The 17,449-nt window shown below is 42.4% G+C and overlaps 5 protein-coding genes across 10 annotated transcripts in view; all 5 read right to left on the reverse strand.

Annotated features, from left to right (window-relative positions):
• Positions 1 to 17,449, reverse strand: part of LOC124011172 (protocadherin gamma-C5-like) — a 217,742-nt gene that overhangs the window by 112,754 nt on the left and 87,539 nt on the right. The gene's annotated exons all lie outside the window — the stretch shown is intronic.
• Positions 400 to 3,304, reverse strand: LOC124011541 (protocadherin beta-16-like). Its single transcript, XM_046325001.1, has 2 exons — positions 798 to 3,304; positions 400 to 495 (listed from the first exon to the last, which is right to left on the reverse strand). Exons 1-2 carry the CDS (start codon positions 3,213 to 3,215, stop codon positions 400 to 402), a joined length of 2,514 nt encoding a protein of 837 aa, XP_046180957.1. The 5' UTR covers positions 3,216 to 3,304.
• Positions 4,353 to 6,971, reverse strand: LOC124011542 (protocadherin beta-16-like). The gene has a single exon (XM_046325002.1). The coding sequence runs from the start codon at positions 6,783 to 6,785 to the stop codon at positions 4,353 to 4,355; it is 2,433 nt and encodes an 810-aa protein (XP_046180958.1). The 5' UTR covers positions 6,786 to 6,971.
• Positions 7,922 to 10,503, reverse strand: LOC124011543 (protocadherin gamma-A12-like). Its single transcript, XM_046325003.1, has one exon. It carries the CDS (start codon positions 10,352 to 10,354, stop codon positions 7,922 to 7,924), a length of 2,433 nt encoding a protein of 810 aa, XP_046180959.1. The 5' UTR covers positions 10,355 to 10,503.
• On the reverse strand, positions 10,586 to 13,961 carry LOC124011544 (protocadherin beta-16-like). The gene is made up of 2 exons (XM_046325004.1): positions 11,396 to 13,961; positions 10,586 to 10,630 (listed from the first exon to the last, which is right to left on the reverse strand). The coding sequence occupies exons 1-2, from the start codon at positions 13,838 to 13,840 to the stop codon at positions 10,586 to 10,588; spliced, it is 2,490 nt and encodes an 829-aa protein (XP_046180960.1). The 5' UTR covers positions 13,841 to 13,961.

Consider the following 17,449-nt stretch of genomic DNA (forward strand, 5'->3'; position numbering starts at 1 on the left):
CAACACTGCACAGAAATAATTTTACTGATCAACAGCGGCCCTCTGTGTCCAACATATTTACATCAAAAACCATTCGCAAATAATTGAACACAGTACAGGATTATTTCCTTTCCAAACGGATCCATATACAAACCACTAGCTAAACACTTCACTTTCTGCAATCTAAATAAATTAACGTTCCTAACTACAATTATATGATAATTTTATAGCCTACTAAAGAATACCACTATCCCATCAAACTCAGATTGGATCGTGCATAACAATTATTCCATGAAACAGTCTTGCAAACCATGGCTTAACATTACAAACCAATACCTACGCATGCTGAAAGTAATATGCTTCGTAAAGGCTAAAATCTATAGCGACATTCGGTCAATAGATAGAGGTACGAAGAAGGGATTATACACAGTGTGAGTGAGCGACGCAGCCCTCTGCTGCTATGAAGACACAAGTGTCGCTGTCCACACAGGGTGGTGCTGAAGCAACATTGCAACACTACAGAGTTACAAATAAATCACAAGCACTAACGCTTTACATCTCTACATAGTCTACATCTCTAAAAACACAGCACACATACAACACGAACCTAAAACTTTTTATAGGTTACTAAAACAAAACGTAATCCTTGATTTACTGCTATAAAATAGAGAAGCGAGAGAAACCCATCTACTGAGATACCGATAAAAAAGAGTGAGGATCCAGGGTAAAACAGTTGAGAAAAAGTTACACAAACAAACTTATTGTAAAGATGTACTGCAACAAAATGAGCTACTTTGTTTAAACTCCAAGAAACTCACCTCTAGTGGAGAGTCTGGTTCATCCAGGATGTTATTTTCACTCTGCATCCGCTGCATCGTCCCTGTATAACTGGGGTCCATTATCAGTACGTTCTGACTACAGGGTCTGACGAACTTACAGTCACTCTTTCTGGAGTCAGTCGTCCTGCACACCTCGTAATTGTACACGTGCTGCAGAGTTCCTGTCCCCAAAGTGTCTGCGTAACGCGGTGGATAATACGGAATAACCGGGAGACTGGAATGATAGAGAACGCGAGACTGTCTCCATCTGTATATTTTCACTGATAAAATAACCACTAAACATGTGATGAACAGAAATGAGACTACAGCCAAAGCCAAGACTAAGTAAAAAGTCAGGTTGTCATTGTACTCCTTGTCGTGCGTAAAGTCAGTGAACTCCGAGAGCACTTCAGGGAAGCTGTCCGCCACCGCCACGTTAACATTGACTGTAGCTGAACGAGAGGGCTGCCCGTTGTCCTCCACTACAACAGTGAGCCTTTGTTTCACAGCATCTTTATCAGTGACTTGGCGTACAGTTCTTATTTCTCCATTCTGTAAGCCCACTTCAAACAGCGCCCTGTCTGTCGCTTTCTGCAGTTTATACGAGAGCCAGGCATTCTGTCCAGAGTCCACATCAACAGCCACCACTTTAGTGACAAGATATCCCACATCTGCTGAACGAGGCACCATTTCAGCCACCAGAGAGCTGCTAGTCTGGACTGGATACAGAACCTGGGGCGCGTTGTCATTCTGGTCCTGGACTAATATTCTAACAGCGACCACTGAACTGAGAGGTGGAGACCCTCCATCACGGGCAGTGACGTTGAATTGAAACGACTTGATTTGTTCATAATCGAATGACCTAACAGCATGGATGGCGCCATTTTCTGAATTTACTGAGACGAAAGAGGACGCAGTCACCCCGTTAACTTGTTTATCATCGAGAAAGTAGGAGACGCGGGCATTTTGACCCCAGTCAGCATCACTCGCTCTCACTGAGAATATAGAAAACCCTGGCGAATTGTTTTCCTGAATAGACTTACTATATACAGGTTGATCAAACTTGGGTGGGTTATCATTCACATCTGATACTTTAACAGTTATGTTCTTATTGCTGGAGAGAGGCGGAGTCCCTTCATCTGAAACTGTAATGGTGACGTTGTACTCAGACACGGTTTCTCTATCCAATGTGCTATCAGTGACTATTGTATAATAATCGGTTAACGATGACTCTATTTTGAACGGAAAATCTGCGTTAATATAGCACTGGACAACACCGTTAATTTCAGAGTCTGCATCTTCTACATTAATAACAGCTACTGTGGTTCCAGGGGGAGAGTCCTCAGGAATCGAGTTTGAAAATGACATAAGCTGTATTGTTGGAACGTTATCATTTTCATCAGTAATTTGAATAACAACCTTGCACGTATCAGAGAGGCTACCACTATCTTTTGCCAAAACATTTAATTGATAATATTTTGTCTTTTCAAAATCCAGTCTGCCTACCACCTTAATCTCTCCAGTTTCCACGTTGAGCTCGAACAGCTCCTTCGCCTCTTTAGCAACATGAGCGATGGAGAAAGTGACCTCTCCATTCACCCCTTGATCTGCATCGTCTGCGCTAACGGTAGTTACAAACGTACCAACAGGGGAATTCTCATTCACATTCGCTTTGTAAACGGGCAGGCCACAAACTGGTGCGTTGTCATTCACATCCATGACAGTAATATCGATGTGGACAGTGCCAGATCTCTGAGGCTCACCGCCATCAGTCGCAGTCAGCACCAGCGAAAGCGCCTCCTGTTTCTCCCTATCTAACGGGTTTTGCAGGATCATCTCGACGTATTTAACTCCATCTGGTTGGCTGTGTACCTCTAATTTAAAATGTTCTGTCGGTTTTAGTGAATAATTCTGTATACCGTTGACCCCAACGTCAGGGTCGAGGGCGCTCTCAATAGAAAATCGTGCCCCAGACACGGCAGATTCACTGATTTCCAATTTGATTTCATCCTTGGGAAAGGATGGTGTGTTATCGTTAATGTCACGAACCTCTACTGTAACTCGATATAACTGAATGGGGTTTTCTATGATAAGCTCAAAGCTGAAGCTACAAGGCGTAGTCTGTCCGCAGAGCTCCTCTCGGTCGATTCTCTCTTTAACAACGAGGAGCCCTTTGTCTCGGTTCAGATCTACATACTGTCGTGCTCCTTTTGGTATAATGCGAGCTTTACCGGACACGAGTCTCTTCACCTCCAAACCCAAATCTCTACCAATGTTTCCAACGATCGACCCCTCTGACTGCTCCTCTGGTATGGAATATCGTGCCTGTCCAGTTACAGAATCTAGGGCACTCAGACAAAGAATGTAAAACAGTACTTGCCACCCGCCTCTGCGTCCTGTCGTACACCAATCACCCATTCCAACGAATAAAAACAGATTACCCTTATATTTACTGTTTTTGTTTGTATAATATCGATCATCAGCACATCCAGAAATGATTCAAAAAATAATCGACTGTATTTCCCAGTGAAACGAAATAAAATAATCCGCGAGGACGTTAATACCAAGAGCTCTCCGTCCGTTTGAGAAGGTCTCTGTGTGCGTCGATCAGTAACAGAGAATATAGGATGGGCCACTGCGCCACCCAGAGCGATAAATAACCTGTAGAGACTATCATTGATCAACAGCGGCACTCAGAGTCCGAACACGGCAAACGCACTATAGAAACGATGCTACAGTATCCAAATGTATTACACAAAACGTCAACCAATAATCAATGACGCACAGCGCAAGACAGCTAAGATGTCAATGCAAAACCGAGCATTGACAACTACAGCATTTACAATGTGCTTTAGGAAAAATAGAATTCACAATAGCTACAAAATAGGATCATTTTTAAAATGTGTATAAACTAATCGAATATATTTTAGGATTTGTCAGGCTACTATAAACATAAGCACCACCAAACAACAACGGTCTAAGGCTTTAGCACCAGGGAAGTGGACAGCGACCATGCGTATGTTGCACATGGAATCTTCCCAATTAATATGTGATCTTTCCTCTCAGGAACTAATCATCAATGCAATAGTGTTCTACCTACAACCTAAAAGTTTGAGAATTGTATACTGTTTAGCCTAATCATTTTAACGCATGAAGTAGGCCTAAATCACATACAATTACACTCGTTTAGAAGTCAACAGTTAAAAGGAGGCAATGCATACACTGTAGTGAGCGGAACAGTCCTATGCTCGCTACCAAGACAAAACAGACGCTGTACACATTGAGGTCGTGCTAAAAAATCCGGACAACGGAAAACCGTTGGTTATAACACTTAGCTTTTACACACTGAAATTATGGTATAGAAAATCAGCAGGCATACTACACAAAAGCAAAGCAGACCAAAAAAAAAACATTTGACTTCGTTTGAAAAAAATATATACATAACCTTTGATTTAGCAAAAAGAAGAGAGATGATGAGAAAAATGAGCCTCGAGTCTCCAGAACAAAACAGCTGAAATAACGATTTTTTTTTTTAACTGCAAGACAATGGCTTTGCTACAACAAACTCACCTCTAGTGGAGAGTCTGGTTCATCCAGGATGTTCTGTTCACTCTGCATCCGCTGCATCGTCCCTGTAGAACTGGGGTCCATTATCACTACGTTCTTACTACAGGGTCTGACGAACGTACAGTCACTCTTTCTGGAGTCAGTCGTCCTGCACACCTCGTAATTGTACACGTGCTGTAGAGTTCCTGTCCCCAAGGTGTCTGCGTAACGCGGTGGATAATACGGAATAACCGGGAGACTGGAATGATAGAGGACGCGAGACTGTCTCCATCTGTATATTTTCACTGATATAATAACCACTAAACATGTGATGAACAGAAATGAGACTACAGCCAAAGCCAAGACTAAGTAAAAAGTCAGGTTGTCATTGTACTCCTTGTCGTGCGTAAAGTCAGTGAACTCCGAGAGCACTTCAGGGAAGCTGTCCGCCACCGCCACGTTAACATTGACTGTAGCTGAACGAGAGGGCTGCCCGTTGTCCTCCACTACAACAGTGAGCCTTTGTTTCGCAGCATCTTTATCATTGACTTGGCGTATAGTTCTTATTTCTCCATTCTGTAAACCCACTTCAAACAGCGCCCTGTCTGTCGCTTTCTGCAGTTTATACGAGAGCCAGGCATTCTGTCCAGAGTCCACATCAACAGCCACCACTTTAGTGACAAGATATCCCACATCTGCTGAACGAGGCACCATTTCAGCCACCAGAGAGCTGCTAGTCTGGACTGGATACAGAACCTGAGGCGCGTTGTCATTCTGGTCCTGGACTAATATTCTAACAGCGACCACTGAACTGAGAGGTGGAGACCCTCCATCACGGGCAGTGACGTTGAATTGAAACGACTTGATTTGTTCATAATCGAATGACCTAACAGCATGGATGGCGCCATTTTCTGAATTTACTGAGACGAACGAGGAAGCAGTCACCCCGTTAACTTGTTTATCATAGAGAAAGTAGGAGACGCGGGCATTTTGACCCCAGTCAGCATCACTCGCTCTCACTGAGAATATAGAAAACCCTGGCGAATTGTTTTCCTGAATAGACTTACTATATACAGGTTGATCAAACTTGGGTGGGTTATCATTCACATCTGATACTTTAACAGTTATGTTCTTATTGCTGGAGAGAGGCGGAGTCCCTTCATCTGAAACTGTAATGGTGACGTTGTACTCAGACACGGTTTCTCTATCCAATGTGCTATCAGTGACTATTGTATAATAATCGGTTAACGATGACTCTATTTTGAACGGAATATCTGCGTTAATATAGCAAAGAACGACACCGTTGCCGTCTGAGTCTGCGTCCTCAACATTAATAACAGCTACAGTGGTACCAGGGGGAGAGTCCTCGGGAATCGAGTTAGAATGTGACATGAGTTGTATTGTGGGGACATTATCGTTCTCATCAATAATTTGAATGACAACTTTACAAGTATCCGTAAACCCTCCGTGGTCCCTCGCTTTCACGTTTAATTGATAGTTTTTTGTCTTTTCAAAATCCAGGTTTCCTACCAATTTGATTTCCCCTGTATCCACATTAAGCTCAAACAGCTCCTTCGCCTCTTTAGCAACATGAGCGATGGAGAAAGTGACCTCTCCATTCACCCCTTGGTCTGCATCGTCTGCGCTAACGGTGGTTATCAAAGTCCCTTTTGGGGAGCTCTCCTTAACGTCTGTTTTATAAACGGGTTGACCACATACTGGCGCATTATCATTGGCATCCAGCACGGTAATATGGATGCGGACAGTTCCAGTCCTCTGAGGCTCGCCTCCGTCAGTAGCAATAAGCATCAGAGACAGAGTCTCCAGTTCCTCTCTGTCTAGGGGGGTTTGCAAAACCATCTCAATATATTTACCACCATCGGCTTGGCTGTGTACCTCTAATTTGAAATTATCTGTCGGTCTTAGAGAATAATTCTGTATACTGTTAACACCAACGTCAGGGTCAACGGCGCTCTCCAGAGAAAAGCGCGCCCCGGAGACGGCATTTTCGCTGATTTCCAAATTGATTTCATCCTTTGGAAAGGACGGGGTGTTATCGTTAATGTCACCGACCTCTACTGTAACTCGATATAACTGAATGGGGTTTTCTATGATAAGCTCAAAGCTGAAGCTACAAGGCGTAGTCTGTCCACAGAGCTCCTCTCGGTCGATTCTCTCTTTAACAACGAGGAGCCCTTTGTCTCGGTTCAGATCTACATATTGTCGTGCTCCTTTTGGTATAATGCGAGCTTTACCGGACACGAGTCTCTTCACCTCCAAACCCAAATCTCTACCAATGTTTCCAACGATCGACCCCTCTGACTGCTCCTCTGGTATGGAATATCGTGCCTGCCCAGTTACAGAATCTAGGGCACTCAGACAAAGAATGTAAAACAGTACTCGCCACCCGCCTCTGCGTCCTGTCGTACACCAATCACCCATTCCAACGAATAAAAACAGATTACCCTTATATTTACTGTTTTTGGTTGTATAATATCGATCATCAGCACATCCAGAAATGATTCAAAAAATAATCGACTGTATTTCCCAGTGAAACGAAATAAAATAATCCCGAGGACGTTAATACCAAGAGCTCTCCGTCCGTTTGAGAAGGTCTCTGTGTGCGTCGATCAGTAACAGAGAATATAGGATGGGCCACTGCGCCACCCAGAGCGATAAATAACCTGTAGAGACTATCATTGATCAACAGCGGCACTCAGAGTCCGAACACGGCAAACGCACTATAGAAACGATGCTACAGTATCCAAATGTATTACACAAAACGTCAACCAATAATCAATGACGCACAGCGCAAGACAGCTAAGATGTTAATGCAAAACCGAGCATTGACAACTACAGCATTTACAATGTGCTTTAGGAAAAATAGAATTCACAAAAGCTACAAAATAGGATCATTTTTAAAATTTGTATAAACTAATCGAATATATTTTAGGATCTGTCAGGCTACTATAAACATAAGCACCACCAAACAACAACGGTCTAAGGCTTCAGCACCAGGGAAGTGGACAGCGACCGTGCGTATGTTGCACATGGAATCTTCCCAATTAATATGTGATCTTTCCTCTCAGGAACTAATCATCAATGCAATAGTGTTCTACCTACAACCTAAAAGTTTGAGAACTGTATACTGTTTAGCCTAATCATTTTAACGCATGAAGTAGGCCTACATCACATACAATTACACTCGTTTAGAAGTCAACAGTTAAACGGAGGAAATGCATACACTGTAGTGAGCGGAACAGTCCTATGCTCGCTACCAAGACAAAACAGACGCTGTACACATTGAGGTCGTGCTAAAAAATCCGGACAACGGAAAACCGTTGGTTCTAACACTTAGCTTTTACACACTGAAATTATGGTATGGAAAATCAGCAGGCATACTACACAAAAGCAAAGCAGACCAAAAAAAAAACATTTGACTTCGTTAGAAAAAAATATATACATAACCTTTGATTTAGCAAAAAGAAGAGAGATGATGAGAAAAATGAGCCTCGAGTCTCCAGAACAAAACAGCTGAAATAACGATTTTTTTTTAAAACTGCAAGACAATGGCTTTGCTACAACAAACTCACCTCTAGTGGAGAGTCTGGTTCATCCAGGATGTTCTGTTCACTCTGCATCCGCTGCATCGTCCCTGTAGAACTGGGGTCCATTATCAGTACGTTCTGACTACAGGGTCTGACGAACGTACAGTCACTCTTTCTGGAGTCAGTCGTCCTGCACACCTCGTAATTGTACACGTGCTGTAGAGTTCCTGTCCCCAAGGTGTCTGCGTAACGCGGTGGATAATACGGAATAACCGGGAGATTGGAATGATAGAGGACGCGAGACTGTCTCCATCTGTATATTTTCACTGATATAATAACCACTAAACATGTGATGAACAGAAATGAGACTACAGCCAAAGCCAAGACTAAGTAAAAAGTCAGGTTGTCATTGTACTCCTTGTCGTGCGTAAAGTCAGTGAACTCCGAGAGCACTTCAGGGAAGCTGTCCGCCACCGCCACGTTAACATTGACTGTAGCTGAACGAGAGGGCTGCCCGTTGTCCTCCACTACAACAGTGAGCCTTTGTTTCACAGCATCTTTATCGTTGACTTGGCGTATAGTTCTTATTTCTCCATTCTGTAAACCCACTTCAAACAGCGCCCTGTCTGTCGCTTTCTGCAGTTTATACGAGAGCCAGGCATTCTGTCCAGAGTCTACATCAACAGCCACCACTTTAGTGACAAGATATCCCACATCTGCTGAACGAGGCACCATTTCAGCCACCAGAGAGCTGCTAGTCTGGACTGGATACAGAACCTGAGGCGCGTTGTCATTCTGGTCCTGGACTAATATTCTAACAGCGACCACTGAACTGAGAGGTGGAGACCCTCCATCACGGGCAGTGACGTTGAATTGAAACGACTTGATTTGTTCATAATCGAATGACCTAACAGCATGGATGGCGCCATTTTCTGAATTTACTGAGACGAAAGAGGAAGCAGTCACCCCGTTAACTTGTTTATCATAGAGAAAGTAGGAGACGCGGGCATTTTGACCCCAGTCAGCATCACTCGCTCTCACTGAGAATATAGAAAACCCTGGCGAATTGTTTTCCTGAATAGACTTACTATATACAAGTTGATCAAACTTGGGTGGGTTATCATTCACATCTGATACTTTAACAGTTATGTTCTTATTGCTGGAGAGAGGCGGAGTCCCTTCATCTGAAACTGTAATGGTGACGTTGTACTCAGACACGGTTTCTCTATCCAATGTGCTATCAGTGACTATTGTATAATAATCGGTTAACGATGACTCTATTTTGAACGGAATATCTGCGTTAATATAGCAAAGAACGACACCGTTGCCGTCTGAGTCTGCGTCCTCAACATTAATAACAGCTACAGTGGTACCAGGGGGAGAGTCCTCGGGAATCGAGTTAGTATGTGACATGAGTTGTATTGTGGGGACATTATCGTTCTCATCAATAATTTGAATGACAACTTTACACGTATCAGTAAACCCTCCGTGGTCGCTCGCCTGAACATTTAACTGATAATTTCTTGATTTTTCAAAATCCAGTCTTCCTACCACCTTAATCTCTCCAGTATCCACGTCGAGCTCAAACAGCTCCTTCGCCTCTTTAGCAACATGAGCGATGGAGAAAGTGACCTCTCCATTCACCCCTTGGTCTGCATCGTCTGCGCTAACGGTGGTTATCAAAGTCCCTTTTGGGGAGCTCTCCTTAACGTCTGTTTTATAAACGGGTTGACCACATACTGGCGCATTATCATTGGCATCCAGCACGGTAATATGGATGCGGACAGTTCCAGTCCTCTGAGGCTCGCCTCCGTCAGTAGCAATAAGCATCAGAGACAGAGTCTCCAGTTCCTCTCTGTCTAGGGGGGTTTGCAAAACCATCTCAATATATTTACCACCATCGGCTTGGCTGTGTACCTCTAATTTGAAATTATCTGTCGGTCTTAGAGAATAATTCTGTATACTGTTAACACCAACGTCAGGGTCAACGGCGCTCTCCAGAGAAAATCGTGCCCCAGACACGGCAGATTCACTGATTTTGAAATGTATTTCATCCTTGGGAAAGGACGGGGTGTTATCGTTAATGTCACGAACCTCTACTGTAACTCGATATAACTGAATGGGGTTTTCTGTGATAAGCTCAAAGCTGAAGCTACAAGGCGTAGTCTGTCCACAGAGCTCCTCTCGGTCGATTCTCTCTTTAACAACGAGGAGCCCTTTGTCTCGGTTCAGATCTACATACTGTCGTGCTCCTTTTGGTATAATGCGAGCTTTACCGGACACGAGTCTCTTCACCTCCAAACCCAAATCTCTACCAATGTTTCCAACGATCGACCCCTCTGACTGCTCCTCTGGTATGGAATATCGTGCCTGCCCAGTTACAGAATCTAGGGCGCTCAGACAAAGAATGTAAAACAGTACTTGCCACCCGCCTCTGCGGTCAGTCGACCTCCAGTTACCCATTCCACTGAATAAAATCAGATCACCCCAATATTTCCTTCTTTTGATTATATAATATCGATCATCAGTACATCCACGCAAAAATAGAAAAAAGCAACAGTATTTCCCAGAGAAATAAATGAAAATAATCCGTGAGGACGTTTATACGAAGAGCTCTGTGTGCGTCGATCAGTAAGAGCGAATATAGGATGGGCTACTGCGCCACCCAGAGACAGAGTTTACGTGTAGAGGCCGTCACCGATCAACAGCGGCACTCAGAGTCCAAACACCGAAAACGCTCTGCAGAAACGACACAATCCACATGTTTCACATACACCAAAACGTCAACCTGCATTCAATAACGCCACAGCCCATGCAAGGTACGATGTCATAGAAAAAAAACACGCATTGAAAACTTAACTATTTATTGTGCTTAGGGAAGAAAAATAATGTCTATAGACAACTACATAGGAAGACCGAAATAAGGAAATGCATAACTATAACTAACAGCGAAGAGCAACGTCTGAGGGTTCAGCACCAGGACCGGGGACAGAGACAGATCGCTTGAGTGTTATGGAAATACAGTGCGTATATTTCCACATGCCATTTCCAACATACATTTGAGCTCTTTCCATTCTCCGTCTAGTCATTGTGTTTTACCAACTACCTAAAAGCTTGAAAAAGCTGTATGCTGTTCAGCCTAAGGATTTCTACACAGGTCTTACTTCACAGAAAAATAACACTTGTCCAGCAGCCAGTGATTGAAAATAGGAAATGCATGCAAGGTATGAGTGAGCGGAGCTCCTATGCTCGCTATAAAGACGAAATATGTGCTGTCCACACATTTTGTATTTCTGAAATAGCCTGACAACGTCACGTTATGTCTATTAGCTGACGTACAACTATTGTTTTTGTTGCTAAAAATGTACAATATTTCATACACCAAAATAAAATTAAAAAATAGAGAGATGCTGAGAAAAACGAGCACCGAAGCTCCGGAAAAAAACATTTGTCATTTAGTAAAAAATAAAAATGGCAACAATTAATTTGCTTCAATAAACTCACCTCTAGTGGAGAGTCTGGTTCATCCAGGATGTTCTGTTCACTCTGCATCCGCTGCATCGTCCCTGTATAACTGGGGTCCATTATCAGTACGTTCTGACTACAGGGTCTGACGAACTTACAGTCACTCTTTCTGGAGTCAGTAGTCCTGCACACCTCGTAATTGTACACGTGCTGCAGAGTTCCTGTCCCCAAAGTGTCTGCGTAACGCGGTGGATAATACGGAATAACCGGGAGACTGGAATGATAGAGAACGCGAGACTGTCTCCATCTGTATATTTTCACTGATATAATAACCACTAAACATGTGATGAACAGAAATGAGACTACAGCCAAAGCCAAGACTAAGTAAAAAGTCAGGTTGTCATTGTACTCCTTGTCGTGCGTAAAGTCAGTGAACTCCGAGAGCACTTCAGGGAAGCTGTCCGCCACCGCCACGTTAACATTGACTGTAGCTGAACGAGAGGGCTGCCCGTTGTCCTCCACTGTAACAGTGATCCTTTGTTTCACAGCATCTTTATCAGTGACATGGCGTACAGTTCTTATTTCTCCATTCTGTAAACCCACTTCAAACAGCGCCCTGTCTGTCGCTTTCTGCAGTTTATACGAGAGCCAGGCATTCTGTCCAGAGTCCACATCAACAGCCACCACTTTAGTGACAAGATATCCCACATCTGCTGAACGAGGCACCATTTCAGCCACCAGAGAGCTGCTAGTCTGGACTGGATACAGAACCTGAGGCGCGTTGTCGTTCTGATCTTTAACATATATCAGAACAGTTGTATTACTGCTAAGCGGCGGCGAGCCTCCGTCTTGAGCTTTGACGTGTATTTTGAACTCCTTAACCTGTTCATAATCCAGTGAGCGCACTGAATGAATTACACCGTTCTCAGAGTTCATTGAGAAATAGGTGGAGACTGGGTTTCCGTTTAGCTCACTGTCAATTAGATAGTAAGATATAAGTGCGTTTTGACCCCTATCTGGATCCGTCGCTTGAATAGCAACCACTGAAACGCGGGGAGAATTGTTTTCCATAATGTACGTGCTATACACATTTTTACTAAAAGCTGGTGCGTTGTCATTAACATCAGTGATGTCTAAAACGACAGTGTTCATGCTTGATAACGGAGGTAAACCTTCATCGGTGGCAATGAGGGTAATGTTGTAGCTAGAAACTTTCTCCCGGTCTAAGCCCTTCTCAGTTACCAATGTGTAGTAGTTTCTAAGAGACGTTTTTATCTTAAAGGGGAGATTTTCGTTGATGTTTAAACGCACCTGTCCGTTTTTACCAGAGTCTACATCCTGGACACTTATCAATGCCACAACTGTACCAGGGATAGCATCTTCTGCGATTTTACCCGAAAACGATGTCATGGTTATGATCGGAGTGTTATCATTCACGTCTAGGATATCAATAATTAATTTACTCACACTTGTAAGACCCCATGGGTCTTTAGCTTGAATGTGTATCTCGTAATTCTGAACAGTTTCGTAATCTATGTCACCAGTTACTTTAATCTCCCCGGTATAGGGATCTATATTGAACAAGGGCGGGGTACCCTCATCCATATGTGTGAAGGAATACGTCACATTTCCGTTATACCCTTGATCTGCATCGACGGCACTTACTTTTGCTACAGCTGTGCCTCCCAGCGAGTGTTCTATAACAGTGGCTTTGTACAAAGACTCAGTAAATATAGGTGCATTGTCGTTTGCGTCTAGAACAGTAATATGTATCTTAACGGTTCCAGTTCTCTGTGGGTCCCCACCATCGACTGCAGTTAGTATCAGGGAGTGTTCGCTCTGTTTTTCACGGTCAAGTCCAGACTGCAACACCATCTCTGCGTATTTACTGCCGTCGGCTCGACTATGCTGTTTGATAACAAAATGATCAGTTGGTTTTAGAGAATAGCTGTGAAGGGAGTTGATACCTACGTCAGGGTCCGCGGCACTGTCTAGCAAGAACACGGTCCCTATAGGTGCAGATTCACTGATTTCTAAATTAAGTTCTTTCTTCGAAAACGCTGGGGCATGGTCGTTTATGTCTTGAATTTCGATAGTAATCGAAAATAATTCAAGCGGATTTTCTAAGACAATCTCTAGACTGAAACTACACGGAGATTTCTGACCGCACAGTTTCTCCCTGTCAATCCTTTCTTTCACAACCAAATGTCCTTTGTTCGGATTCAGCTCTACATATTGGTTATTACCGTCTATAACTAACTGCGCCCGACCTGAAATAAGTCTCTTTATGTCCAAACCAAGGTCTTTCGCCACATCTCCTACAAACAAGCCCTTTCTCATCTCCTCTGGTATAGAATATCGAATCTGTCCATTCACCGCACTCAGTACGCAGACAAGCAAAATGGAGACTCGCACTTGCCATCTCAAACCCCAGCCTGCGCTCTTCAAAGCCTCTCCTGCGCCCGTTCTCCCAAAAATATCCATAACTTTACCCCAAAACGGGCAAATATGATGCAATCCAAAAGTCCTATGCAACAAAAATGCCAACGTTTGAGATATATTTGTCTCAATAAGATATTGTTGCTTTTACTCCATTAAAACGCCTTCGATGGCGTTGTGCGCAATGGTCCTCGCTTGGTCTTGTCACTGACGTATGTTACTTTATAACAGCAGTTATATGCGTCTGAGCTGAGATAGGTCTCTTGGACAACAGCACCACTCAGAGTGAGTGTGCAAAACGACAGACGAGACGTACGAGATACCAGACTCGGTCTCAGGGATGGCTAACTCCGGAGATTCAGTGAGTGACCGTTTTGGCCACCCGAAGTTTTTTGTAATGTTAAAGTAGTTTAATGATTTTATTTTTGGGTCAAAGAAGACTGTAACATCACAGCGAAAAAAAAAGTTGAACTTAGGAAATGTGTTCCCAAGTAAACCCATAAATTAAACAAATAGACACAAGCTTTGTGGTCGTGTCTCAATGTAATCAAGGTATGAAATTATTGTTATTTTCAAACACAATCTCTTTTTGGGCTTAGTTCTGGTCAATTTGAAGTATAGAAATTATTATATTCTGGACCCCGACTATTAACTCTGACAAAAATGGAAGTGTATTGATGTCATTTCAGTGCTCATCTGTGAAAGAGACCATGGTCTCAGTTTGACTACCTGTTAAATTAAAGGCAAAATTATTCATATTTTTTAAACGTCACAGGCCTATGAACCTTCTATTTAAATCTTTGGCCAATGCTGTTTCATACATCATGAAACATAAGTGTCTGGTGTAGGGAGCCACATATTAGGGCTTTAAACATCAGGGTTGTGTGAAAGGATAGAAAGGTGCACACAGCACTGTCTAATGGGACTCTAATGGGATCTGTCAGATCATTTTCTGTTTCCTGTTTTTTAATAAAAATGGATTTGTTAGTAAAACAGCATGCTTATGAATGGTGTTGTCAAGCGGGTCAGAGATTCCATGTGAGTGTGCCCATGACATGGTAAATGCTGGTTTGATACTAAACAACCACCACTGGAGGGCAATAAGCAACCATAGTATAGACTACTGATGTCTATTACACTCACAGTGTATTTAGGAACAGATAAAACCCAGCAAAACACAGGTTCCCTTCTAACATAGCAAAGTCATTGTGCAGACAGTTTCTGAACACTGCATTACAAACTTACAGTGAGCACACACAACCCACTCTATCTCCCTCCCTCCCTCCCTCCCTCCCTCCCTCCCTCCCTCCCTCCCTCCCTCCCTCCCTCCCTCCCTCCCTCCCTCCCTCCCTCCCTCCCTCCCTCCCTCCCTCCCTCCCTCCCTCCCTCAACAGAAACCTGTTATATTATTTTATTAGGATCTCTTTAAGTCCTCATTTGTACTCATCTTCCAAGAGTCCTTAAACATTAAAATACAATTTATAATACGAGCACAATTTCACATATGACACACTATTACAAACAGACCTAATATACTAAAATATTGACCAGATAAATAACAGTCTAAAAATATAGATTGATTCTTCATCTACCATAGTCCAGCACAACATTCCTATCTATTATATTTAAATGGTTTTAAAGTATTGTTTGAATTTATATATTGAAAGGTTTCTGGTTTGCTCAGATAAATGATTCAATTTCTTTATTGCCTTAAATCTAAATTTGATTTTGCCTCTCTCTTTTCTGTCCCGATAACACACTGATGGTGGACAATCTATTCCTAGTATTTACTGAATGTCTGTCTCTTACCAACGGAATACTGTTGTGAATAAAGTTTGGCCGATTTAAATGGTGTATATTATGAAATAAGCATGTTTTTTTCCAATTACCTTGTTGATTGATGACCAACCAAGAGCACTGAGCATGACTGCAACAGAAGAACCATATCTCCACCTTAAAACAACCCATGACTGCAACAGAAGAACCATATCTCCACCTTAAAACAACCCATGACTGCAACAGAAGAACCATATCTCCACCTTAAAACAACCCATGACTGCAACAGAAGAACCATATCTCCACCTTAAAACAACCCATGACTGCAACAGAAGAACCATATCTCCACCTTAAAACAACCCATGACTGCAACAGAAGAACCATATCTCCACCTTAAAACAACCCATGACTGCAACAGAAGAACCATATCTCCACCTTAAAACAACCCATGACTGCAACAGAAGAACCATATCTCCACCTTAAAACAACCCATGACTGCAACAGAAGAACCATATCTCCACCTTAAAACAACCCATGACTGCAACAGAAGAACCATATCTCCACCTTAAAACAACCCATGACTGCAACAGAAGAACCATATCTCCACCTTAAAACAACCCATGACTGCAACAGAAGAACCATATCTCCACCTTAAAACAATCCTTGCTGCTTTGTTCTGTGAAATCTGCAGCCTCCTAACTTCACTTGCTGATGCATTTTCCCAGACCACAGAACAGTAGATCACCTGACTCCCAATTAATGCTTAGGTTAGTTAATTGCTTAAGAATCTTTCCTGGTAAATATATATATATATTTTTTTTTACATAGATTAGTTATTTGAGATGACCATGATAAGTAGTTGTCTAGCTGCACTCCTAGTAGTTTGCTTTCTGACACTTCCTCAATTTCTATTCCCCCCATATTTAATTGTATCCCATGCTGTTTTGGCCTTTTCCTGGCCGAACAGACCAACAAAACTTAGATTTTCTTGGTGTTGAACCATTGATATAGGTGGACTGTTTCCTGTCCGTTAGATATGACTGTACCCAATTCAATGCTACCTCCTTGAAACCATAATGCGGTAATTTTGTCAAAATTATTTTATGATCCACCGAATCAAATAAGGCACTACAATCTAAAAAAATAGTCCACCCACAAACCTGCCATTATCCATAGCATTGAGCCACTGGTCAGTCATGTCAACCAATGCAGTGGTAGTGGAATGGTTTTTGCGATAAGCATGCTGATTGGCTGTAATCAGATCATTCATTTCCATGTACTCCCATATTTGTCTACTCACAATACCCTCCAATATTTTACTGAGTGAAGGGAGTAGACTAATTGGTTGACTATTGGCAGGAGCAATGGTTTTTTTGCTGTCTTTCGGAATAGGACACAGTTTAGCATGCTTCCATACATTTGCAAATGTCCCCTTTTCTAGTGACTAATTAAATATGTATCTCAGTGGAGCTACAATCTGGGGAGCAGCATAGGGAAGTAAAATATTGTCCATAAGACCATACCCTGTAGATTTACCATCAGGTAATGACTTCAATAGGTTTAACACCTCCTCCACTGACAGCATTTGTAGACTAAATAACAGTTTTCTTTGCTCATGATATGATCATCAATCCATAGCTTGTTCGGAAGAATGAGTGTTTTCATTATTGCTCAGTAAATGAATTTTCTTTGTAAAGAATTCAGCAAAATGATTGGCAATATCAGCTGGTTTTGTTATTATTCTCCCGTCAACCTCCACACTAGATGGGCATGATGAGATAGATGTACTAAGTAAGCCCTTACCTGTGTTCCATACCTTTTTACAATCATTTTTACAATCAATAAAATCATTTTTGTAAAATAAGTTTATTTTTCTTA

The sequence above is a fragment of the Oncorhynchus gorbuscha genome, linkage group LG23 (assembly GCF_021184085.1).
Source record: "Oncorhynchus gorbuscha isolate QuinsamMale2020 ecotype Even-year linkage group LG23, OgorEven_v1.0, whole genome shotgun sequence".
Taxonomy (NCBI): domain Eukaryota; kingdom Metazoa; phylum Chordata; class Actinopteri; order Salmoniformes; family Salmonidae; genus Oncorhynchus; species Oncorhynchus gorbuscha.